Source organism: Muscardinus avellanarius, assembly GCF_963383645.1.
Source record: "Muscardinus avellanarius genome assembly, chromosome: 10".
NCBI lineage: Eukaryota > Metazoa > Chordata > Mammalia > Rodentia > Gliridae > Muscardinus > Muscardinus avellanarius.
Genome location: NC_137796.1, coordinates 12816139 through 12842817, shown reverse-complemented (window position 1 = coordinate 12842817; position 26679 = coordinate 12816139). Strand labels below are relative to the sequence as shown.

Sequence of the window (26679 nt, the reverse complement as noted above, 5' to 3'; positions counted from 1 at the left end):
ACAAAGTAACAATCATTATGCAATGTGATGAGCTTAAAACTGAAATGTTGTTTAAGTCCAAGGGGAGCATATTTGAAAGAAAAGGGACATAGTTGCAATAGGACTTACCACTCAGCTAAAGGGCTGGGTTAAATAACTCTTAAGCTTTTTTCCTGATCATTCTGATGACAGGATATTTCTCTGTGTTTCAGAAAGTGGTAGAAAGCGAGCTGGATGCTCTTCTGGAACAGCAAAGCACCATTGAAAGTAAGATGGTCACTCTCCATCGGATGGGGTGAGTCTGCATCACAACTAGACCTATCATAAATTCCAATAGGGTCCAGTGAATAAATTGCTCCTCTTCCTAACTTTTTGTTATATACTTGCAATTGAGTTTGAATTAGAAGCACCACCTCAAGGTGAAATGAACACCTAAGGGTATTACAGATAGCAGCGTCATTGGGCCACATGGAAACATGTTAGAAATGCGGACTCTAGAGCCCGCCCCAACTTACTGAATCAGAAACTCTGGGACTAGGGCCTGGAAGTGCCTATTTTACTAAGCTTCAAGGGATTGTAATGTGCACTTCCAGTGTGAGAACCATTGCTTTTATAGATATTGTGTTTGTCATAAAAATTGCTCTCTGATTTCAGCATTGTCTTAGATTGTTGGTTACTATATTTTATGCTACTTAGCAATTAAGAGAATCTGTTCTGTTGTTCTTTGCCTATATCTATTTAGGAATAAATCTAGTCATTTCATAAACAAGTTTTGTATTAAGATTAGCTCTGAAGTCGCAGCAAAATACTCTTGAGAAAAATCTGTGTGCAGATTGAACTGAGCTAAGACTTGTGGGAAGGTTCAAGAGAAGTAGAAGACATTCCATCAGCAGAGTATTTTTTTCTATCCCTTAATCCTACTTTCTGCTCCTACAAATATGTGTGTCCTAACAATACGTGTCTCCAGTCCCAACTTGCAGTTGATTGAGGGGGATGCAGAGCAACTGGCTGGAATGATCACCTTTACCTGTAACTTAGCCGAGAATGTGTCCAGCAAAGTCCGTCAGCTTGACCTGGCCAAGGTAATCCCATTGAATTTTTTTTTCCCCGGGTCTGGGGATGAAACCCAGGGGCATTTGACCTCCAAGCTACACCCCCTGCCCTATTTTTTATTCTTTATTTGGAAACAGGGTCTCACTGAGTTGCAAAGGGCCTCACTAAGTAGCTGAGGCTGTCCGCGAACCACTATCCTCTGGTCTCAGCCTCCCGAATGCTGGGATTATAATCGTGAGCCACCACACCCAGCTCCATTGAATTTTTTCTGTTTGAGTTAATAAAGGGCAGGAAAGAAGCTACCACATGCCAGGCGTGGTGGCGCACGCTTGTAATCCCCACGCTTGGGAGGCGGAGACAGGATCACGCAGGTTCGAAGCCAGCCTCGCTGGCTTAAGAGACTCTGTTTTCAAACAAAATATAAAATAGGTCTGGGAGTGTAGCCCGGAGGTAGAAGGGTTCCATCCCCAGTACCACCACAAAAAAAAAAAAAGAAGCTACCATATTAGCAATTAGAGAAGCATCCAATAGAAATATAAAGTACAGAACCAGACAAAGATATCACATAAAAACTTCAGACCAATAGCTCTCATTCGTGTGGACATTAAAATCCTCAGGAAAGCCAAGTGTAGTGGCGCACACCTATAATCCCGCACTTGGAAAGCTGAGAAAGAAGAATTGCAGGTTCAAGACCAGTCTTAGCAACTTAGTGAGACTCTCAACAACCTAGAGAGACCCTGTTTCAAAACAAAAAATAAAGCCGGGCATGGTGGCCCAAGCTTGTCATCCCAATAGTTGGGAGGCTGAGACAGGAGGATCACAGGTTTGTGGCCAGCCTCAGCTACTTAGTGAGGCCCTTCAAAACTTAGTGAGACCTTGTTTCAAAATAAAGAATAAAAGCTGGGCATAGTGGTACACACTTGTAATCCCAGCATTCGGGATGCTGAGACTGGAGGATCGCAGTTTGCAGAGAGCCTCAGCTACTAATGAGGCACTCCATAATTTAAATGAGACCCTGTTTCAAAATAAAGAATAAAAAATAGGGCAAAGGGTGTAGCTCAGAGGTCAAATGCCCCTGGGTTCCTTCCCCAGACCTGCAAAAAAAAATTAAAATGAAGAATTGATAAATAGGGCTGGGGATATAGTTCAGAATTAGAATGCCCCTAGGTTCAAACCCCAGTTCCAAAAACAAACAAAAATAAGCTGGGCATGGTGGTGCACACTTAAAATCCAAGTACATGGGAGGCCAAGTCAGGAGGATCACAGATTTGTGGCCAGCCTCAGCTACTTAGCGAGGGCCTCCACAACTTAATGAAACCCTATTTCAAAATAAAAAATAGCCAAATGTGGTGGCACACACTTGTAATCCCAGTATTTAGGAGACTGAGACAAGAGGAGCACAGGTTGGAGGATAGCCTTAGCAAGTAGAAACACTCATCAACCTGGTGAGACCCTGTTTCCAAATAAAAATAAAATAAGGCTGGGAGTGTAGCTTAGAGGCAATGCACCCTGGGTTCCATTTCTAGTACTGCAAAGAAAAAAAAGGGAAAGAAATGGATATTGCTTTTTTTTTTTTTTTTTTTTTTTTGTGGTACTGGGGGTGGAACCCAGGGGCTTTTCTACCTTTGGGCTATACTCCTAGACCTATTTTTTTATATTTTATTTGGAAACGGTCTCACTAAGTTGAGAGCCTCACTAAGTAGCTGAAGCTGGCTTCAAACCTGTGCGATCCTCCTGTCTCAGCCTCCCAAGCGCTGGAATTACAAGCGTGCGCCACCACGCCCTGCTGAAAAGGGCATTGTTTCTAAGCAGAAAATCTCTTTGTAGAACCGCCTCTATCAGGCCATTCAGAGAGCTGATGACATCTTGGACCTGAAGTTCTGTATGGATGGAGTTCAGACTGCCTTGAGAAATGAAGACTACGAACAGGCTGCAGCCCACATTCATCGCTACTTGTGTCTAGACAAGTCAGTCATTGAGCTCAGCCGACAGGGCAAAGAAGGTCAGCATCCCAAACCACCGATTGCTAGTTTGGTTACTAGCATCTGCAATCTGAGCCAGGAAAACTCAATGAACAAAAGGGAATCTCTTGATAGGAAATTTTCTTATCTGGTAGTAGGCCCTGTTTAAGTCATTTACCTTTCCAGGGCAAATGTGCTTATTCCCATCTTATGGAAAAAGAAACAATCTATTTCTATTGATTCTCTGTCCAGTGGATTTTTTGCACTTGACCATATTGCCTACTGTGTGGTGTGTGTGTGTGTGTGTGTGTGTGTGTGTGTGTGTGTGTGTGTGTTTCTGGGGATTGAACCCCAGGGGCATTCTACCTCTAAGCTGTACCCTCAGCTTTATTTTATTTAATTATTGTGTGTGTGCGTGTGTGTGTGCGCGCGCGCGTGCGCGCGTGTGTGTGTGTTTGGTACTAAAAAGGGAACCCAGGAGCATTCTACCTCCAAATTACACCCCCAGCCCAATTTTATTCTTTAATTTTGAAACAGGGTCTCACTAAGTTGCAGGGGACCTCCCTAAGTTGCTGAGGCTGGCTGCAAACCTGTGATCCTCCTGTCTCAGCCTCCCAAGTACTGGGATTACAAGCATGTACCACCATGTGCAGCTACATTTTTTTATTTTGAAAGAGTCTCACTAAGTTGCAGAGGCTGGCTATGAAACAGCGATTCTCCTTTCTCAACTTTCCAAGGCCTCACTGGGATTACAAGAGTGTGCCACCACACCCTGCTTACAGTACTATTCTTTTTTTTTTTTTTTCCAATACTGGGGGTAGGGGATAGAACCCAGGGGCATTCTACCTCTGAGCTACACCCCCAGCCATATTTATTTTGAAACAGGGTCTCACTTAGTTACAAAGGGTCTCACTAAGTAGCTGAAACTGGCTTCGAACCTACATGATCCTCCTGTCTCAGCCTCCCAAATGCTTGAATTGCAAGCATGTACCACCGCGTCCAGCTTTACAGTACTATTCTTGACATTCTCATTTTCTCCCCATTGGTCAGGGAGCATGATTGATGCCAACCTGAAATTGCTGCAGGAAGCTGAGCAGCGTCTCAAAGCCATCGTGGCAGAGAAGTTTGCTATTGCCACCAAAGAAGGAGATTTGCCCCAGGTGGAGCGTTTCTTCAAGATCTTCCCACTACTAGGCCTGCATGAGGATGGATTAAGCAAGTTCTCAGAATACCTTTGCAAGCAGGTATGGATCCTTATTGCTTAGAAAGGTGGCGGTGTGGTCCTCTGCCTGCAGATTGAGGTAGTGGATGAGACCAATTTCTTTGCATACTTTCTTCTAGATTTGAGTATGAGTCCTCTTCCTTATGGTCTGGCAGGACTGGATGTATACATTCATGAACCCATTTATTGCTAGCCTACAACGTACCAGGCATGGTCTAGAGATTGGCTATTACCATTTATTTCTGACATCTGTCAGGTAAAAGTATAAGAAAATTAAAATGCAAGTTGTCTGACAAGTTGAATCTCCCTTTTCAAACTCAGTGAGGAACAGGCTTTTTGTTGTTGTTGTTTGTTTTAGTTTTTCTTTTTCTTTTTGTTTTTGTTTTGTTTTGTTTTGTTTTGCAGTACTAGGGCTGGAACCCAGGGGTGTTCTACCACAGAGCTACACCCCCAGCCTTTTCTATTTTTTATTATGAGACAAGGTCTCATTAATTTACCCTGCCTAGCCTGGAACTGGCAAACCCCTACCTCAGCTTACTAAATCATTAAGATTGCAAGCATGTGCCGCATGCCCAGTGGGAACTGGCTTTTTGTGTATGTGTGTGGTGCTAGAAATTGAACCCAGGGTCTTGTTACATATGCTCAACAAGCACTTCAACTTGGGCAACTTGGACTACATCCCCAGCCCTATGGTACTTTTTTTTATTTGTGTGTGTGTGTGTGTGTGTGTGTGTGTGTGTGTGTGTGGTACTGGGGATGGAACCCAGGGGCCTTCTACCTCCAGGCTACACTCCCAGACCTATTTTATATTTTTATTTGGAAACAGGGTCTCTTAAGCCAGCAGAGGCTGGTTTCGAACCTGCGCGATCCTCCTGTCTCAGCCTCCCAAGCGTGGGGATTACAAATGTGTGCCACCACGCCCAGCTCAGACCTATTTTATATTTTTTATATTTTATTTGGAAACAGGGTTTCACTAAGTTGCTGAGAGCCTCACTAAGTAGCTGAGGCTGGCTTCAAACCTGTGCAATTCTCCTGTCTCAGCCTCCCAAGTGTGGGGATTATTATGCCACCACACCCAGCTTACCTCCACCCCTTTTTTTTTTAAATTTTTAATTTTGAAATAGGGTTTTGCAAAGTTTCTGAGGTTGGCCTGAAACCTGCCATCCTCTTTCTGTCCACACCTGGCCTATACTATTTCTTTAAATTTATACTTTCAGAGCTGGGAATGGTGGCACACGCTTGTAATCCCAGTACTTGGGAGGCTGAGACAGGAGGATCATAGGTTCGGGGCCAACTACTTAGAGAGGCTCTCTGCAACTTAGTGAGACCCTGTTTCAAAATAAAGAAAATAAGAGCCAGGCATGGTGGCGCACACTTATAATACCAGCATTTGGGAGGCTCAAACAGGAGGATTGCAGTTCACCGACAGCCTCAGCTACTTATTGAGGCCCTTTGCAATTCAGCGAGACCCTGTTTCAAAATAAAGAATAAAAAAAGCCAGGCATGGTGGCGCACGCTTGTAATCCCAGCATTTGGGAGGCTGAGACTAGAGGATCGCAGTTCGCGGGCAGCCTTAGCTACTTAGTGAGGCCCTTTATAACTTAGTGAGACCCTGTTTTGAAATCAAGAATAAAAAACAGGGCAGGAGGTGTAGCTCAGAGGTCAAATGTCCCTGAGTTTCATCCCCAGACCCACACACACACAAAAAAAAGAATAAAAAATAGGGCTGGCGGTATAGCTCAGAGGTAGAATGTCCCTTGGTTCCATCCCTAATACTGGAAAAAAAAAAAGGCTAATGAGAGTCCTTTCTTGGAAAACTAAGACATACCTGATCAAGGCTGGCTTTTGGTCTGAGAAATATATGTGGACTTGTGCGTTTTTTAGGTGGCCAGTAAAGCTGAAGAGAACCTACTCTTGGTGCTGGGATCAGATATGAGTGACCGAAGAGCTGCAGTCATCTTCGCAGACACACTCACTCTCTTGTTTGAAGGCAAGCCTCTTTCTCCTCCCTGGGGAGGCCAAATACATGTTGGTCTGGCATCCACATTCTACCTGTCCTTCTCTCTTCTTTACCCCACGCCTTTAATCTAATCCTATAGTTTACTATTTATTGATTTATTAGAGAATTAACTCCAAGGTTTAGTATTTGAATAGCAAAATCAATGAAGTCAGTACATTATATTGATCCTCCCCACCCCTCAAGACCCAAACTCTATAAAAGTATATTTAGCCCTCATATAAATTACTAGAAAGAGAGTTATCCTGATTTCCAAAGATAGGGCTGGGGAGAAAAAAAAACTATTGATAAGGCCGAGCGTGGTGGTGCACGCTTGTAATCCCAGCATTCATTCAGGAGGCAGAGACTGGAGGATTGCAGTTCACGGACAGCCTCAGCTACTTAGTGAGGCCCTATGCAACTCAGTAAGACCCCGTTTCAAAAATAAAGAATAAAAAATAGGGTTGGGACGTGGAGCTTGGAGGTAGAATGCCCCTGGTTTCCATCCTCATTACTGAAAAAAAAAAATTTTTTTTGCATAATAACCCCCAGTACTACCTAGAATTTCTTGTGTTCATTTAGGGGAGTGAAGCTACCCAAAAGGGTTGAGTTACTCCCAGATGGAAGAAAGGAATTTATTTTGTGGGAAGAATGTGTGGAGTCTAACCTTCTTTCTTCCTTCTAGGGATTGCCCGCATTGTTGAGACACACCAACCTATAGTGGAGACCTACTATGGACCAGGGAGACTTTATACCCTGATCAAATATCTTCAGGTAGAATGTGACAGACAGGTGGAGAAGGTGGTAGACAAGTTCATCAAGCAGAGGGACTATCATCAGCAGGTGAGCAGGGGAAGCTTCCAACAGTTTAGAAGCATCTTTAGCCAGGGACACGGAATAGAGTAAATTGGAGGAGAAAAAAATGAAATGAGGTGCAAAGAATAAAAGAATAAATACTGAATGCAGATTGGCCCGCATCTCACCCATTACCACCTTACATTGAACCTGAGGTGTTGTCAAGATGATGTTGGCCTCACTGTAAGACTGAGAAGGAGCTATAAAGGGCTTCCTAAAGCAACACAACATAAACCAGTTCTCTTTTAGACTAGCTCTCTATTAGAGAGTGTCCCAGAGTGTCCCCTGGTGATATAATGAGGAATTTCTTTTCTAAGGGCCTATTGAGTGTCATATAATTCACCTTGAATTTCCCCTTATTACTGCTAGTTAATGTTTGTTTTTTCAGAATTTTATTTTTTCTATTGCTCCAAGAAGAGAAGATAAAAATACTGCATAGAAATAGGAGTGGCCTCATACACTTGTATTTCCAAAACTCCAGACTAGGAGACTTTAGGCAGGAATCCATTGGAACACCATCAGCATTCCTTTTAAGTACAGTAACACAGGTGAACATTAGCATCTAAACCAAAAGCAAGCCTTTGGCCTGTCATCCTAAAGCCCACCTCTCACTTGAGGGAAAGATAAACCTGGTGAGAAAACCAAACCTAGATGTTTTTATATCCCAGAAGTTTGCGGTGACTGACAAGAGGCAGGTGGTTAGGGGTGGGGAAGAGCATCCTCATGTCTGTGGTGTATTGCAGTTCCGGCTTGTCCAGAACAACTTGATGAGAAATTCTGCAGCAGAAAAAATTGAACCAAGGTAATAATCCTTCTGTTGTCTTCAACCTATAGGAGTTTAAATTGGTAGTCATATCTGATTTGGAGATTACTCCACTACAATGTCTACAATGTTTAGTGGTCTTTGTTTTCAAAATACTCTATCAAAAGCCAGGTATGAGCCGGGCATGGTGGTGCATGCTTGTAATCCCCACGCTTGGAAGGCTGAGACAGGAGGATAGTGCAGGTTCGAAGCCAACCTCAGCTACTTAGTGAGGCTCTCAGCAACTTAGTGAGACTGTTTCCAAATAAAATATAAAATAGGTCTGGGAGTATAGCCCGGAGGTAGAAAGCCTCTGGGTTCCACCCCCAGTACCACCAAAAAAAAAAAAAGCCAGGTATGGTGGTACATGCCTGCAATCCCAGTACTTATTTTGTATTGCAAGATATCACACAAACAAAAATGTCCATATAATATGTGTGGTTCATAAAGAATAATAAGTCATTACCAGTACTTTTGAAGCCTCCAATGTAATTCTGTTCTTTCCTCTCCTCTAAAAGTGATTATTATCCTAAAATTTTAGACTTCTACTTTTTTATAATAAAAAGTATGGTTATTAGAAAAAATGCAGGCTAGGGGGTTACCTCAGTGGTAGAGCATGTGTTTAGCATACACAGAATCCTGGGTTCTATCCCCAGTAGCAAAAAGAAAGAAAGAAAGAAAGAAAGAAAGAAAGAAAGAAAGAAAGAAAGAAAGAAAGAAAACAAAATTTACATTGTAAAAAAGTATTTACATTCTGCTGGGCATGGTGGTGCACACTGTTAATTCCAGTACTTGGAGTACTTGGGAAGCTGAGACAGGACGATAGCAGGTTCAGTGACAGCCTTAGCAACTTATGGAGACCCTGTTTCAAAATAAAAAGGACAAGGAGTGTAACTCAGAAGTACAATGGCCCCTGGGTTTAATTCCCAATACCCCCCCAAAAATGTTAGTTGTTGTTGTTGTTGTTTTGCAGAACTGGGGATGGAACCCACGGGCATTCTATGTCCCAGGTACACCCCCCAGCTTTATTTTTTATGTATTTTATTTTGAAACAGTCTCACTAAGTTGCTGAGATCCTCACTAAGTAGCGGAGGCTGGCCACGACCCTGCACTCCTCCTGTCTCAGCCTCCCAAGTACTGGAATTATAAGCCTGCGCCACCAGGCTCAGCCACTCAATCAAATTTTTACTGAGCATACAATATGTTCCAGATACCGGTCATTATAATAGAAAAGCGAGCAAAAGATATCACTCTTTTCTTTATGGTACCTATGCCTATCAAGTGGACAGTAATAACATATAAATGGTGTTTACTATGTGCTGGACACTGTTCTAAGCACTTAACAAGTAATAAACCATTTAATTGAAAGTTTTTGTGGAGGATATTTTGTTGTTTTGTTATATATTTTGCTACAAATCAAACCTAGGACCTCACACATGCTAGGCACAGACTTTGCTATCAAGCTACACCCCCAGCCTCCCAAGGTTTCTTAACCTCTGCACTATTGGCACTTGGACTGGATAATTCTCTGCCTAGGGCAACTGTGCTGACCACTATGGTTAGTAGCATCTGCCCACCTGATGCTAGCCGCATCCTTGGTCTTCTTTCTGCTACATGCTAGTAGTTCTCTAAGGAACAAAATCACCCTCAGCTGTAAATAACTGATTTCATCTGTGAAAAGAAAACACCTTACAGATAAGAAAACTAAAGCCTGGGGAGGCTAAATGACTTGCCCAGGGTCACACAACTACAGTGGCAGAGCCAGAAAGGGCATCTACGCACTCCAGCTGTGGAGTTCATGCTGCTGAGCACTGTGGTGTACTAGACAGGTACAGCAGAGTGTGTAATGAGGGTGTGCTGCCAAATCTGGGGGAGCTTCAGGAAGAAGTCCTGAGGAAATGACTTTAGATCTGAAATCTGGAGAGTGAGTATAGGGAGTATTCCGTAGAGTGCAAAGTTACTGTGCTTCTGAAACACAAAGACAACCAGCCTAGCTGCAGTGCCTCACGTCTAGAGAGCCCTAATGAGATCAGCATGGGAAGGTCATCAGAGCCAGACCCAGAAGAGCCAGGGCCTTATATCCTGAGAGCTATGGGAACTGTATATGACCACATTTATATTTTAAAAAGCTCTCTTCGGTGTGCAGAGGAAGTTAACTTCTGTTTAGAATGTGAGGTAGGGAGATACCTGTAGTGATACATGCTTGTAATCCCAGTACCTAGGAGGCTGAGAGGGAGAATTGCAGGTCACAGCCAGCCTCAGCTTTGAGACCTTGTTTCAAAATAAAAAATAAAATCATCCTGGGGGTATAGCTCAGAGGTAGAATGCCTCTGGGCTCCATCCCTAGTACCACATACACAAAATAAGTAAATAAGTAACTAAGAATATGGGGAGGGATTCTACTTCATTCTTTTTCATGTGGGTATCAATTGTCCAAATACAATTTTTTTAAAAGACCCTTTCTTCCCTATTGAATTGTCTTAGCAGTCTCAATGAAAATGACTTGACCATCTGGATTCTCAACTCTATTTCATTTATATGTCGCTAGTTCCCCCAGTACCATGTAGTCTTGAGTGCTAATAGCTTTGTAAAAAGTTTTGAAAGCCGGGCATGGTGGCGCACGCCTTTAATCACCGTGCTTGGGAGGTGGAGACAGGAGGATCGCGCTGGTTCGAAGCCAGCCGTGCTGGCTTAAGAGACCCTGTTTCCAAATAAAAAATATAGAAAAATAGGTCTGGGAGTGTAACCCAGAGGTAGAAGGGTTTCCAGGAACCCCAGTACCACCAAAAAAAAAAAAAGTTTTGAAATTGGGAAGCGCAAGTCCGCCAACTTTTTTTTTAAAGGATTGATTTAGTTAACATCAGAACAGATGAATGAGTGTGAGGCACAGTTCAGTGGTGTGTCCTAAACTCTCACCACAGCTAAACTAGAGATTGGGGGACTGTATTTTTGTTCACATAAGTCATAATGTTTATTGAAATGCCAAAAGAAAACCCAAACTCATATTTTGTCATGATAGAATTTAAGGGGTGAATGAATCAGGTAAAAGATAAGTGGAAATGTGGTTCATAGCTGTCTCTAATTGTGTGTGTATGTGTGTGTCTGTTAGAAGGGGTAGAACCCAGGGGCTTTTCTACCTCCAGGCCATTCTCCCAGACCTATTTTGAGGGTGGAACCCAGGGGCTTTGCTACCTCTGGGCTATACTCCCTGACCTATTTTATTTGGAAACAGGATCTCACTAAGTTGCTGAGAGCCTCACTAAGTAGCCAAGGCTAGCTTCAAACCTGCCACCACACCCGGTATGTCTCTGATTATAACTACACCGGCCAAGCCAGGAGGAACATCTGGCGGAGCTGCTTCTTTTAGGCCCCATGGGGAGGGGGGAATAGAAACATTGCTCTGTAGCTCATCTATTTTTCTTTAGATTTTTTGTGGTCCCTGGGGATGGAACCCAGGGGCATTCTACCTCTGAGCTACACCCCCAGCCCTATTTTTTTAATCTTTTTTTTTTTAAATAGGGTTTCACTGAGTTGCAAAGGGCTTCACTAAGTAGCTGACACTGTCTGCAAACTGTGATCCTCCGTCTCAGCCTCGGAATGCTGGGATTACAAGTGTGCACCACCACGCCCTGGGATTACAAGTGTGCACCACCACACCCTGATTCTCCCTGCTCTGTGTGTCTCAGGGAACTGGACCCTGTCCTGACTGAAGTCACGCTGATGAATGCCCGCAGTGAGCTGTACTTGCGCTTCCTCAGGAAGAGGATCGCCTCAGATTTTGAGGTGGGGGACTCCATGGCCTCAGAAGAAGTAAAGCAAGGTAAAAGGTGTTTCCCATATGCTGTGGGAGGGCTGGCACATAGTTGAGACTTATCTTGTCAAATGGGATTTTTTAGCCTCTGGCCAAACTCACGTAGGAGGAAATCTCAGTGTACCATGTTTTAGAATTGAACTGGACCTTTGAGGGCCCTTTAATTTTTTTCTTTTTAACAGGGTTGCATTAGCCGGGCATGGTGGCGCACGCTTGTAATCCCCGCGCTTGGTAGGCAGAGACAGGAGGATCCCGCAGGTTCAGAGCCAGCCTTGCTGGCTTCAGAGACCCTGTTTCCAAATAAGAATATAAAAAAATAGGTCTGGGAGTGTAGCCCGGAGGTAGAAGGGTTTCCAGGAACCCCAGTACCACCACACAAAAAAATTATATACAGGGTTGCACTAAGTTACAGAGGGCCTCACTAAGTAACTGAGGCTGGCTTCGAACCTGTGTGATCCCCCTGTCTCAACCTCCCAACCACTGGGATTACAAGCATGCGCCACCACACCTGGTTCTTAAACTTATTTATTTTTGTGATTGATCCCAGGGGCCTTTTACCTCTAAGGTAGACCTGCCTCAGCCTTACTTTCTTATTTCATTTTAAAATACAGTCTCACTAAGATGCTGAGCCTGGCTATGAACCTGTGATCATCCTGTCTCAGCCTCCCATAGTACTGGGATTATAAGTGTAAGCCACCACACTCAGCCTCAGTAAAGCTATTTTTTTTTTTTAATTGCAATACTGGGGATGGAAACCAGAGGCAGTCTACCTCTGAGCGACACCTCCAGCCCTGTTTTTTAGTCTTTATTTTGGACCAGGGTCTCACTGAGTTGCAGAGGGCCTCACTAAGTGGCTGAGGGTGGCCCCAAACGCCAATTCTCCTATCTCAGCCTCCCAAATGCTGGGATAACAAGTGTATGCCACCACACTGCGGCTAAGCTTTTTTTTTTTTTTTTTTTTCTTTTTGGTGTGGTACTGGGGTTCCTGGAAACCCTTCTACCTCCGGGCTACACTTCCAGACCTATTTTATACTTATCTTTTATTTGGAAACAGGGTCTCTTAAGCCAACGTGGCTGGCTTCAAACCTGTGCAATACCAGCCGCAGCTAAGCTTTTTATAAAAGCACATAATGAGCAGGGCATGGTGGTTCACGCTTGTAATCCCCGCCCTTGGGAGGCTGAGACAGAAGGATTGCACAGGTTTGAAGCCAATCTCAGCTGCCTTAAGAGACCCTGTTTCCAAATAAAATATAACATAGGTCTGAGAGTGTAGCCCAGAGGTAGAAGGTCCCTGGGTTCTATCCCCAGGACCACCAAAATAAATAAATAAATAAAAATAAAAAAATAAAAAGCATATAATACAAACCAGGCATGGTAGCCCATGCTTGTAATCGCAGCATTTGGGAGGCTGAGACAGAGGATCGCGAAGGGGTTCACAGACAGCCTAAGTTACTAAGTGAGACCCTTTGCAACTCAGTGAGACCATGTTTCAAAATAAAGAATAAAAAATAGAGCCAGGCATAGTGGTACACACTTGTAATCCCAGCGCTGGGGAGGCTGAGACAGGAGGATCACAGAGGTTCGAAGCCAGCTTCAGCTACTTGGTGAGGCTCTTAGCAACTTAATGACACCTGTTTCCAAATAAAATATATAATAGGTCTGGGAGTATAGTCCAGAGGTAGAAAAGTCTCTAGGTTCCACCCCAGTACCACAAAAAAAATTAAATTAAAATAAAATAAAAAATAGGCCGGGTGTGGTGGCGCACGCTTGTAATCCCCACGCTTGGGAGGCGGAGACAGGAGAATCGTGCAGATTCGAAGCCAGCCGTGCGCGGTGGCTTAGGAGACCCTGTTTCTAAATAAAAAAAAATATAAAATAGGTCTGGGAGTGTAGCCCGGAGGTAGAAGGGCTTCCAGGAACCCCAGTACCACAAAAAAATAAATAAATAAATAAATAAATAAATAAAAAATAGGGCTGGGGGTGTAGCTCAGAGGTAGAATGTCGCTGGGTTCCATCCTAGTACCACACACACACACACACAAAAAAAAAGTGTATAGTGTAAACTTGTTGTGGTGGCACACATCTGAAATCCCAGTATTTGGGAGGTTAGATCAGAGGATACAGGTTTGAGATCAGCCTCGGCAACTTAATGAAACTCTTCGAAACTTAGACCCTGTTTCAAAATTTAATAAAACAAACCTGAGGTGTAGTTCAGTGGTAAAGTGCTATGTTCAATCCTCAGAACCACCACTACCAAAAATAAATAAATAAATAGATAAAAGGTAAGCTAAAATGGAAAAAGCAAGGTATGTACAAGCATGGAAGATCCTTGTGATATAATTTTTAAAACAAAATACAAAATTGTATCTGTGCTTTGATTATAACTATGTAAAATATGTACCTCTTTGGAATAAAAAATGTTTAAGGCTAGAAAAGAACCTTAAAAAATGAAAAAGTAAGCCAAGCAATTTGGCGCACACTTGTAATTCCAGCATTTGGGAGGTTGAAACAAGAGGATCACGGTTTGCAGACAGCATCATCTACTACTTAGTGAGGCCCTTTGCAACTCAGTGAGACTCTATTTCAAAATAAAGAATAAAAAATAGGGCTGGGGGTATAGCTTGAAGGTAGAATGCCCCTGGGGTCCATCTTCAGTACCACAAAAAAAAAAAAAAAAAAAGACAAGCGTGGTGGCACACACTTGTAATCCAGCATTTGGGAGGCTGAGACAGGAGGATCGTGAAGGTCCTTTGCAACTTAGTGAGACCCTGTTTCAAAATAAAGAATAAAAAGCCAGGCGTGGTGGTGTAAGCTTGTAATCCAAGTACTTGGGAGGCTGAAACAGGATCCAGGTTTGAAGTCAGCCTCAGCTACTTAGTGAGGCCCTTTGCAACTTAGTGAGACCCTGTTTCAAAATAAAGAACCAAAAAAAAAAAAAAAAAAAAATGGAGCTTGGAATGTAACTCGGTGGTAGAATGCCCTGGGTTCAATCCCTAGTACCATTAAAAAAAAGAATAAAAAATAGCTGGGTGTGGTGGTGCACACTTGTAATCCCAGCATTTGGGAGGTGAGACAGGAGGATCTGGGTTTGTAGCCAGCCTCAGCTACTTAGTGAGGCCCTCCACAACTTTGTGAGACCCTGTTTCAAAGTCCAGAATAAAAAAAAATAGGGCTGGGGGTGTAGCTCGAAGGTAGAATGCCCCTGGGTTCCATCTCTAGTACCACAAAAAATAATAATAATTAAAAAAATAAAAAATAGGCCTGGGTTATAGCTTGGTGGTAGAATGCTCCTGGGTTCCATCCCCAGTACCGCAAAAAATGAAAAAAAGAAGGAAAAGAAAAAGAAAGAAAGCTGGACGTGGTAGCGCACGCTTGTAATCCCCGCCCTTGGGAGGCTGAGACAGGAAGATCGCGCAGGTTTGAAGCCAGCCTCAGCTACTTAGTGAGGCTCTCAGCAACTTAGTGAGACCCTGTTTCCAAATAAAATATAAAATAGGTCTGGGAGTATAGCCCGGAGGTAGAAGGCTTCTGGGTTCCACCCCCAGTACCACAAAAAAGAAAAAGAAAAAAAAAAAGAGAAAGAAAAAGTTGCTCCATTCCCTTGGAGAATAAAAGTGAATATTCCTGTCTTGGCTGTCCCCTAGAGCACCAGAAGTGCCTGGACAAACTCCTCAACAACTGCCTGCTGAGCTGCACCATGCAGGAGCTAATTGGCTTGTATATTACCATGGAGGAGTACTTCATGAGGGAGACTGTCAATAAGGTAGGACATAGGGACACGTCTCTTGAAAATGGGGCTGCCTGTCCACGAAGCCAGGCTGAAGGAAGTGGCTGAGGCCTGTCATATTTCTTGGACCTGTGGGCATTCATCAGCATGACTTCAGTCAGGACAGGGTCCAGTTCCCGGAGACACACAGGGCAGAGAGAATAAGGAGAAGCCGGGCATGGTGCTCACCCTTGTAATCCCAGCATTTGGGAGGCTGAGAAAGAAGGATCGTGGTTCGTGGAGAGCCCCAGGTACTACTTAGTGAGGCCCTTTGCAACTCAGTTAGACCCTGTTTCAAAATAAAGAATAAAAAATAGGGCTGGGGGTGCCACTTGGAGGCAGAATGCCTCTGGGTTCCATCCCCAGTACTGCAAGAAAAAAAAGAAAAAAAAGAAGAAGAAAAAGGAGTAGAGCTAGAATGACCAGCGCCATGTAGGCTACGATGAGAACTAGGATGCTCACTGTCTTCCTTTTCGAGTAGGCCGTGGCCCTCGACACCTATGAGAAGGGCCAGCTGACATCCAGCATGGTGGATGACGTCTTCTACATCGTTAAGAAGTGCATTGGGAGGGCGCTGTCCAGCTCTAGCATCGACTGCCTCTGTGCCATGATCAACCTCGCCACCACAGAGCTGGAGGCTGACTTCAGGTACAGCTGATTCCCCTTTCCTTTCTCAGCACACACGTCCTGGTTGTAGCTAATTCCTTGGGCCCGTTTGTTCTTGCCTTTTTTACTTTATGAGTCTAGTTCAATTCTTCATAAGAAGCTGGGTGTGGTGGCGCACGCTTGTAATCCCAGCATTTGGGAGGCTGAAACCGGAGGATCGCGGTTCATGGACAGCCTCAGCTACCTAATGAGGCCTTTCGCAACTTAGTGAAACCCTGTTTCAAAATAAAGAATAAAAAAATAGGGCAGGGGATGTGGCTTGGAGGTCAAAAGCCCCTGGGTTCCATCCCCAGACCTGCACACACACAAAAAAACAATTATAAGACATAAGCTCCTCTCTTTAGCGAACCACCCTTGGCTCCAGGCAGCTGTCCATCAAGCAGATATCTTTTGTGTGTGTGTGGTGGTGGGTATTGAACCCAGGAGCACTCTACCTCTGAGCTGCAATCCCAGCTGTTTATTATTTGGAAACAGGCTGAGCTGCTGAGATACTATGCTAATCTCCTCTTTTTTAGTCTAATAACCCTTTGATGTAGGGACTATTAACTCTGTTTTGTACTTGTGGAACATGCGGCTTAAAGAGATTCTATCCCTTGCCAAAGATCACACACCCTATAAGTGCTGGAGAAAGAGAATTGGCCACTCTCTGTATTTTCCTCCTTTCCCCCCCCCCCTTGGGTACTAGGAATTGAACCCAGAGGCATTCTACCTCTACTCCCTCTAGCCCTTTTTGTTTTTTATTTAGAAACAGGGTCTCACTAGATTGCTGAGTCTCACTGTGTTTCTGAGGCTGGCCTCAAACCTGTGATCCACCTGTCTCAGCCTCCCAAGGAGTGAAATTATAGGCATGTGTCACCATGCCTGGCTTCCTCTTGTATTCTTGTCTCACTTCTGTCCCTAAAGGGAGTTATCCATTGCTGTCAAACCCTGGTTCCTAAGGTCTTGAGGATTGGTTATCTCCCTAAAAGTGCAACTGGTGCCTCTGGGTCCAGGGCTCTGGTGCTGCAGTCCTGGAGGACAGGCCAATTGCTGTAACTCCTGAATGCCCTTCTGCCCTCCAGGGATGTCCTGTGTAACAAGCTGAGGATGGGCTTCCCAGCCACCACCCTACAAGACATCCAGCGCGGCGTGACCAGTGCCGTGAACATCATGCACAGCAGCATCCAGCAGGGCAGATTTGACGCAAAAGGCATCGAGAGCACGGACGAGGCCAAGCTGTCCTTCCTGGTGGGTGGCCGCAGGCCGGGAGCCGGTCAGCTTTTCTTGACAGGTTAAACTATGACCTCTCAGCCACAGTATAAAATACTCAAGGTTAGCCGGGCTAGCACCTGCTTGCAATCCCAGCGCTTGGGAGGCTGAGGTAGGAGGATCGGGGTTCCAACCAGCCTCAGCTACTTAGTGAGGCCTTTGCAACTCAGTGAGACCCTGTTCCAAAATGAAGAATAGGCCGGGCGTGGTGGCTCACGCTTGTAATCCCAGCATTTGGGAGGCTGAGACAGGAGGATAATGATTGGCAGATAGCCTCAGCTACTTAGTGAGGCCCTTTGCAACTCAATGAGACCGTTTCAAAATGAATAATTAGAAAATAGGGTTGAGGGTGTAGCTCAGAGGTAGAAAGCCCCTGGGTTCCATCCCCAATACTGCAAAAATGAAACAAAAACACCCCCAGCCTTTTCCTGTTGTTGTTGTTACTGGGGATGGAACCCAGGGGCTTTCTACCTCCGAGCTACACCCCCAGCCCTATTTCATATTTTATTTGGAAACAGGGTCTCACTAAGTTGCTAGAGCCTCACTAAGTAGCTGAGGCTGGCTTCGAATTTGCATGATCCTCTTGTCTCAGCCTCCCAGGTACTGGGATTACAAGTGTGCGCCACCATGCCTGGCTTCTAGCCCTAATTTTTATTTTTTATTTTGAAACAGGGTCTCACTGAGTTGCAAAGGGCCTCACTAAGTAACTGAAGCTGTCCGCAAACCCCAAACCTCCTATCTCAGCCTCCCAAATGCTGGGATTACAAGCGTGAGCCACCACGCCTGGCCAAGTCCTGTTTTTTTTGTTGTTGTTGTTGTTTTTTGTGTTACTTGAGATTGAACCCAGGGACATTCTACCTCAGAGCAACACCCAAAACAAAAATAAAGCTGGGCATGGTGGCTCACACTTGTAATCCCTGTACTTGGAAGACTGAGACAGAAGAGGACTGTTTACTTACAGCTAGCCTCAGCAACTTAGTGAGACCCTCCATAACTTAGTGAGATTCTGTTTCACAATAAAAGAATAAAATAAGGCTGGGTGGTTGCTCAGAGATAGAATGCCTCTGAGTTCCATCCGCAGTACAACAAAGTAAATAAATAAGTAAAATGAGTGGGGGGATAGCTTGGAAGTAGAATGCCTCTATATTGAATCCCCAGTATCACAATAATAATAATGATGATGATAATAAGCCGAGCTTGTGATGCACACCTGTAATCGCAGTACTTGGGAGTCTGAGATAGGAAGATCGTGGGTTTGTGGACAGCCTCAGCAATTCAGCAAGGCCCTCTGCAACTTAGTGAGACCTGCTTTATTTATTTATTTACTTATTTATTTATTTGTGTGTGGTACTGGGGATGGAACCCAGGGGCCTTTTACTTCGGGGCTATACTCCCAGACCTATTTTATGCTTTATTTGGAAACAGGGTCTCACTAAGTTGCTGAGAGCCTCACTAAGTAGCTGAGGCTGGCTTTGAACCTGCGCGATCCTCCTGTCTCAGCCTCCCAAGCACGGGGATTACAAGCGTGCGCCACCATGCCCGGCAGACCCTGTTTAAAACTAAAAAATAGGTCTGGTAGATGTCCCTGGGTTGGGTCCCCAGTACCAAAGGAAAAAAAAGTTTCATTGTCGGGGGCCAGAAAAGTAAGGCCCCCAAAAAGAGATGCTCTATTTAAGCCCTCCACAACTTAGTGAGACCCTATTTTAAAATAAATAAGAAAAAATAGGGCTGGAGTTGTATCTCGGAGGTAAAATGCCCCTGGGTTCCATCTCCAGTACCACAAAAAACCGAATTCTAGTTTTCCTGATGCCAAACACTTAAAATATTATTGCTCCCACCATCCATCTTACTGTTTAATGTCAGTTTGATTTCTTTGGCTGTCAAGATGAGTTCCCCAACTCGACTGACACATCATTTGCCATGCACAGGGAATAAGCCCAGTAAATCTAGCCTAAGGATTGGCAGGCCAAGGGAAATTTTGAAATCAATGCCATTAGCCCGCTGTCCCCGCGTGGCAGTTACTCTGGGTTCTCTTAAATGCCTTGAGAACCTTCTGTTGTAGCCTTAACCCTCAGCTGCCATGACTGTGCAGTTAGTTCTCAGGATCCTTGTGTGGGCAGGCTTGCCTTGTGGCATCTTTTGGCTTGAGCTGCACGGTCGGCAGCAGCATCCCTTGGTATCAGCAGCAGGGTGCCAGCAAGGGAAACCTCCGAGGAATTCAGGAGGGCTTCCCATTCTCAGTCCCTGGGGTTCTGGGATTCTCCTCTTGCCCTGAAATCCTGACGCTCCTGACTCATGGCTTCTCCTGGATGCACTGGGACCGCTTAGATGCTTTCCCCCACCCCTTCTGGTACTGGGGATTGAACCCAGGGACATTTTATCTCTCAGCTATACTCCCAGCCCATGTTTTTTTTTGTTTTTTTTGTTTGTTTGTTTGTTTGTTTTTGCGGTACTGGGGATGGAACCCAGAGGCATTCTACCTCTGAGCTACACTCTAGCCCTATTTTTTTATTCTTTATTTTGAAACAGGGTCTTACTGAGTTGCAAACAACCTCACTAAGTAGCTGAGGCTGTCCTTGAATCCGATCTTCCTATCTCAGCCTCCCAAATGCTGGGATTACAAACATGCGCCCCCCCCCCACAAAAAAAACTCCCAGCTTATTTTTTATTTTGAAACAGTCTCACTAAGTTGCGGAGGGCCTCCCTGAGTAGCTGAGGCTGTCTTCAAACTGCAATCCTCCTGTCTCAGCCTCTCAAATGGTGGGATTACAAACGTGTGCCACCATGTCCAGCTTCAGACACTCTTTTTTTTTTTTTTTTTTTTTTTTTTTTTTTTTTTTTTTTTTGGTGGTACTGGGGTTCCTGGAAGCCCTTCTACTGCCGGGCTACACTCCCAGACCTATTTTATATTTTTAAATTTGGAAACAGGGTCTCTTAAGCCAGTGAGGCTGGCTCCAAACCAGCGCAATCCTCCTGTCTCTGCCTCCCAAGCGCGGGGATTACAAGCGTGCCCACCGCGCCCGGCACTTCACTCTTAATTTCTTCCACTCACAACCTTTAGACTAGTATTCCCAGACCACAGCTGTGCTCGTTCACCTTTACCTTTTCTCTCTCTTCTTTTTTTCTTTTTTGGCAGTGCTAGGGATTGAACCAGGGCCTCACGCAAACCAGTCAAGCACTCTACCACTGAATCTCCAGCCTGTGTGTGGAGTATAGTTCCTGCTGTGTGCCCTTGCAGCTCTGTTTCTTTTCTCATACATGTTTTATTGTTTTTTCATGGCATTTTTCACTACCTGACACTATACAAACCATATATTCGTTTACTATCTGATTTCCCTTCTGAAGCGTCACCTGTGAGGTGGTAGATGTTTTTGTGTGCTGGGGATTGAGCCCAGGACCTCCTGCATGCTAAGCACATGCACTACCCCTGAGCTGCAGCCCTGCCCTGGGGGGTGGGCTTTGTTTTCTTAACTGCTTCCTCCTCTCCCCTGTTTCTAGAACAGTACCTGGCTCTTAGCAAGGATGCAGCAAATGTTTAGTGCGGCCACTGTTGGCCGGGCAGTTTACCTTTTTAAGGAGTCTCACTTCTGTGTCCTCCGCACAGGATTTGATAATCCTTGGGGTTGTTGGTTTTGGGGGGAGGGGTGTTCCTTAGGATCACTGAAATAATGGATGAGGAAATGCCTACTAGACTGCAGGCTTTCTGGAAGCTTCTGCATAACGAATGTCGGACTTTGCATCCCAACCCTAGTCACTTCTGTTCCGTAAGTGACATGGAGCGAAAAGCCGGGGACCGGCTCTCTGCCTCCCGTCCAGGTGGCTCTGCGGCCTTGGCCTCAGGCACAGGAGAAAGGGCAGCCTGGCTTGCCATTGCGCCCGATCCGAGATCAGTGGCGCAGGCCTTCCTCAGCCTGGTCTCAACTCAGCCAGCCCTTCCTGATCCGGTGGAGCGCAGCGGTCAGCCACCTGGTGCTGCGGCGGCGAGACCGGTGACAGGAAGTCATGCTCCGCCTTCCCGTCTCCCAGGTGACGCTGAACAACGTGGAAGTCTGTAGTGAGAACATCTCCACTCTGAAGAAGACTCTGGAGGTACGGGGAGTTGCTGTAGCTGTGCCAGGAGGGAGCCCTGTGCTCGTCCTCTTCCCTCACGTACAGCCACACGCGTGGGGTCAGATGTGGGGCCCGCGAGTGGGAAGACCAGAACTCAACTGATCTTGTAGCACAGACCTGGAAAGTGGCCTTAGGCAGTCCCTTCGCCCTCGGAGCCTCACTGTGGGTTTGTTGGGTGACCTAGTGAAAAGCAAGACTGAGCCGGGCGTGGTGGCACACACCTGTAATCCCAGGACTTGGGAGGCCAAGACAGGAGGGTCACAGGTTCAAGGCCAGCCTCAACTACCCTGTGAGGCCTGCTGCAACTCAAAGAATAAAAAAATAGGGCGGGGGGGGGGTGGCTTGGAGGTAGAATGCGCCTGGGTTCAAATCCTAGTATAAAAAAAATAATGATAAGCCAGGCATGGTGATGCATGCTTGTAATTCCAGCATTTGGGAGGCTGAGACCGGAGGATCAAGGTTCCAGGACAGCCTCAGCTACTTAGCAAGGCCCTTCACAACTCAGTGAGACCCTGTTTCAAAAATAAAAAGACAAAAAATAGGGCTGAGGTGTAGCTTGGAGGTACAGTGCCCCTGGGTTCTATCCCCAGTACTCCAAAAATATAAATAAACTAATTAAATTTTAAAAATTGGGTTGGGGGTATAGCTAAGAGGTAGAATTACCAGATTCAATCCTCAGTACCAAATAAATAAATAAATAAATAAATAAATAAATTTTAAAGGACTGGGGCTATAGTTCGGGGGTAGCATGCCTCTCCCTGCTGTTCCTGTGTGCCAGGCACTATGCTAAGCGTTTTGTGCCTCATCTCATAGAATTTACAACCACCCACAGAATAGGAATCTGTGTTCCCATTATATAGACCAGGAAACTGAAGCCCAGAAACTAAATCATTTGTCCATGGTTACTCAACAGATACATGCCTGAGCCAAGAACCTAGAAATGTCTGGCTCTAAAGGTCCGGAAATCACCTGCTATATATGTTTCTTCGCCCCCGACACTGTACCCCATATTGCAACGGAGAAAGTGGGAGCCTAGTATGTAGCCACCAGGATATAACCCAGGTTCTGTGGAGGGCACCCAGGGCTCCCGCCCAGGAGAGACCATAGCTGCTCACAGAGGTCTAGAGGAGGAGAAATGCTGGTTGCACAGTGTCCTCTGCCGTCCACATTCCCACGGCACAGGCGTGCTCGGCAATCTAAAGCCACGCTCTCCCCTAGAGTGACTGCACCAAGCTGTTCAGCCAGGGCATCGGAGGAGAGCAGGCCCAGGCCAAGTTTGACAGCTGCCTTTCTGACCTGGCTGCCGTGTCCAACAAATTCCGAGACCTCCTGCAGGTAAGCCCCGGTGAGCTGCTTCCCGGCTCCGCTCTGGTGCCCTGTGCTGCTCTGAGTCCGTCCCCTGGCTTGCCGTGGCTCCACAGTGTGCAAGGAAGAGGAGGGGAGGACGAGGGCGTAGCATGTGGTCACTCAAGTTCTGCGAATCCTTGGAGACTCGCGACCCCACGGGCTCTTCAGCAGCACAGTTGTCCGTTGACAAGCCCGTGTTTGGTCCTCTAAAACCTCCACTTGGCACCACAGTGACAAGCTGCTCAGAGGAACCTCGGAGGGGATGAACCACATGGTTACTCTGACCCACTGCTTGGTCATAGCCTCAGGTGCTGCCCAGCACCCAGCACCATGAAATGTCCTTTTGAGAGTTTACTACAACAGTGTCAGGGCATCGTCTCTAGACCTGAATCTGAATGGATATGAAAGGGCTTGTTTTTCCTAGGGGTGTGTGTGTGTGTGTGTGTGTGTGTGTGTGTGTGTGTGTTATTTTGAGACAGGGACTTGCTAAGTTGCCAGGGCTGGCCTTGAACTTGATGATCCTCCCGTCTTGGCTTCCCCAGTACTGGGATTACAGGTGTGCGCCATTGCACCTGCCTCCCGGATCCTCTTATTAGCACGATCTTGACTCTGCTTCCTATAGGATCTGCAGAGTCTCAGAGCTGCAGGAGTGGCCTGCAGTGGTGGGAGGGATGGAAGAGGAGCAAGGGAAGGGGCGGGCATGGAGTCCATGTGTCTCGGCCCTGTCGTGTGCAGGAAGGGCTGACAGAGCTCAACAGCACAGCAGTCAAGCCACAGGTGCAGCCTTGGATCAACACGTTTCTCTCCGTCTCCCACAACATCGAGGAGGTGAGCCTAACCGGAGCGGCAGTCAGGCTTACACCTCCTCCTACCCGTCGGGGGTGCAGTGGAGCCATCTGAACAGTCTAGACCTTATATGCGGCCCAGCCCACCTCCCTCTCAGTCAGACTAGGTTCCTCCCAGGAAACAGCTTGTTCCTGCAGTCAGAAAGGCTCCGCGAGCACTGGGAGTGGGGTTTGCTTTAACCAGACTCCTTCTCTCTTATTGAGGCTCTTTTTGCCCCAACTTTTATAGGCTTAGGAATTTTGTTTTTTGTTTTGTTTTCCTGCCCTAGTGATTTTGCTTCAGTAGAACACAGTTACAGGAGGGAACAAATGGCCAGGAGCCTTGGCCCAGTATGTGGCCGCTGCCACAGCCCAGGGCTCTTGGCTGCCAGAGGCTCGATGCAGGAGCACTTTCTGATAGTCTGGGACAAGCCTACTGGAGGCTGGAGGAGTCAGGACCTCTTACATTGTTTTCTTTCTTTCTTTATTTTTTTTTTGTGTGTGTGGTGCTAGGGATTGAACCCAAGGGCATTCTACCTCTGAGCTACACCCCAGCTCAAATTTTTATTCTTTATTTTTTTTTTCTTTTCTTTTTTATTTTTTATTCGGCCAGTGACCACTCGGCTCTCTGGCTTTGGCCGATGGCAGTTGTCAAGCGCTGCCAGAGCTGAGCTCCAGCCACGAGCTGCAGCCAACCCGCGCATCTCCCCAGAAGCTTATTCTTTATTTTTTGAAACAGTAGCTCACAAGTTGCAGAGGGCCTCACTAAATAGCTGAGGCTGGCCTGGATCCTCCTGTCTCGGCCTCCCAAGTACTGGGATTACAAGTGTGGCCACCCAGCCAGGCTACACTGTTTTCTTAGAAGAGCAGAGGAGCGGGGTAAAGGGTACTTAGAAAGAAGCCCAGAGTGATCCCCCTCTCCCTTCCTGCTTACCCACAATAGGAAGAATTCAATGACTATGAGGCCAATGACCCTTGGGTACAGCAGTTCATCCTTAACCTGGAGCAGCAAATGGCAGAGTTCAAGGTGAGCGGTGGCTGATGGAACCAGCGGCCTCTCCCCACATCAGCAGCCTGAGGCTGCTCTCCTGCCGTGGACTGTGAGCGAGCACTCCTCCAAACCCCAGCCTTGGAAACCCTCCTGCATGTCTCCTCCAATTGTCCCTTCCCTTTGAAGACGCCAGGTAGAGGCAGAGGGGCCAGGTGGGGCTCCCACTGATGCCAAGCCTCCGCGCAGGCCAGCCTGTCCCCCGTCATCTACGACAGCCTGACAGGCCTCATGACAAGCCTTGTTGCCGTGGAGTTGGAGAAAGTGGTGCTGAAATCCACCTTCACCCGGGTAAGGTGCGGGGGCGTGGGCAGCCCTCCCCTCTGAGGAAGTCAGTCCTGCCACGCCAGGACTTGTGTCCCCCTGCTACTTGCAGGCTCTGCGTATCTGGGCCCGGTCCTGCCCTGGCTCCTGAGGCCTTAGAGCAAACTGGAGCCACAGGCACCGCCTGAGGCCCAGCCTCCAGTTCTGGAGCAATTGGAGACCAGCTGTGCTTGGTTCAGGGCCAGCCTCACGCAGGGGCCGGGCTTGTGTTCTCCTGCAGCTGGGTGGTCTGCAGTTTGACAAGGAGCTGAGGTCACTCATCGCCTACCTTACCACAGTGACAACCTGGACCATCCGGGACAAGTTTGCCCGGCTCTCCCAGATGGCCACCATCCTCAATCTGGAGCGGGTACGTGGGCTCTGCCTAGCCAGGAAAGGTGACAGGAAAGAGGAGAGACAGTTTGGATGCCACCGCCCTTCCTGGGCACCTTCCCTTCCTGGCCACGCTGCTTTTCCCTGGAGCCCGGGGCCTTTCCTCAGGGTATCCCCGCCTTGCCGAATGGTCTCTGTCCTTCCCTACAGGTGACCGAGATCCTGGATTACTGGGGCGCAAATTCTGGCCCCCTGACATGGCGTCTCACCCCTGCTGAAGTGCGCCAGGTGCTGGCTCTCCGGATAGACTTCCGCAGCGAGGACATTAAGAGGCTGCGCCTGTAGCTGCAGCGTGAGCCCGCCCGGCCCGTCACACCTCAGCCCCTTCCCCAAAGAGCCACAGCAAGGAACTGTGGGGGGCTGGCTGGCTTTGGGGAGCTCTCAGTGCTCAGACTGTTCTACCACTGACAGCAGAAACGAGGCCTGGCTCAGCCAGCCCTGCCCTCAGGCCTCATTGGACTGTGCTTTGGGGGCAGCCTTTCCCCACCGTGAGAGGCCCAGGGGAGCCACGGCAGGAGCATGGGGCCCAGGCTGGCCTTCCTCGTGGGTGGTCACTTTCTCACCCTCTGCAGCAAACACACTGCCCCTGCCAGCCTCCAGGACTTGGGTGCATCTGGGGACTTGGGAATTAGGTTTGACTTCTAGGAGATGCTGTGATGTTTACAAAGTAAACGTCAGAATAAAGACATTGCTTGGAGGGAGGCCAGTGTGCTGGTTGGAGGGAGGGGATGGCTGCTGGGGGCAGGCCAGTCCCACCAGTTGCACTGAAACTTGGAAGTCAAGGGCCTAAGGCTTCAGCCTCCCGTGCTCAGGGCGGTTCTCAGCCACCGCAGGACCCCATAACAACAGGCCTCATCTGAGCCTAGACCCTCAAACTCTCACCCTCCTCTTGGGTCCTCAGCACCAGAAGCTGGATCATCCCAGGGCAGTTTCTCACAGTGCTAGAAGAAATGGGAATGGCTCCCAGTAAGAACGAGAAAGAGCTTTCTGAGGACAACCTTGAAAGGCAGAGTGTATTTATTCAAAGAATAAGTGTCAGTCTGAAGAGCCCACTGACCGCAGGCACCGGCTCACCTGGCACTGTCCATGGCATTGCTGGACAAGGCCAGGGTTGGCAGGAAACTGCTGCGGGAGCGTACCAGCTCACTGCCACAGACTGGGAATGGTGTGTCACCCTCATCCCCCTCCCCAGGAGGGCTGAGGGTTGAGTATGGAGCGTCTACAGCTAAGAGAGGCCACAGGAAAAGCCTCAAAGGGCCTCTCCAGGGTCAGGCCTAGCGAGGGGTCCCAGCCAT

General features: G+C 46.9%; 1 protein-coding gene across 2 annotated transcripts in view; it reads left to right on the top strand.

Moving 5' to 3' along the window:
- Positions 1–25669, top strand: part of COG4 (component of oligomeric golgi complex 4) — a gene marked incomplete at both ends in the record, with an annotated part of 28674 nt that extends 3005 nt beyond the window's left edge. Inside the window, 18 exons of one of the 2 annotated variants that reach the window (XM_080703208.1) lie at positions 192–274; positions 947–1061; positions 2860–3034; positions 4044–4237; positions 6100–6205; positions 6897–7054; positions 7810–7868; positions 11555–11688; positions 15324–15442; positions 15927–16093; positions 17173–17338; positions 21386–21448; positions 22688–22804; positions 23552–23644; positions 24584–24667; positions 24878–24979; positions 25233–25361; positions 25535–25669. In XM_080703208.1, coding sequence (XP_080559334.1) covers positions 192–274; positions 947–1061; positions 2860–3034; positions 4044–4237; positions 6100–6205; positions 6897–7054; positions 7810–7868; positions 11555–11688; positions 15324–15442; positions 15927–16093; positions 17173–17338; positions 21386–21448; positions 22688–22804; positions 23552–23644; positions 24584–24667; positions 24878–24979; positions 25233–25361; positions 25535–25669 — 2199 coding nt within the window. The remainder of the gene's footprint in view (positions 1–191; positions 275–946; positions 1062–2859; positions 3035–4043; positions 4238–6099; positions 6206–6896; positions 7055–7809; positions 7869–11554; positions 11689–15323; positions 15443–15926; positions 16094–17172; positions 17339–21385; positions 21449–22687; positions 22805–23551; positions 23645–24583; positions 24668–24877; positions 24980–25232; positions 25362–25534) is intronic. The other variant, XM_080703209.1, reaches the window with a different exon arrangement.
- Positions 25670–26679: the final 1010 nt, after the last annotated feature.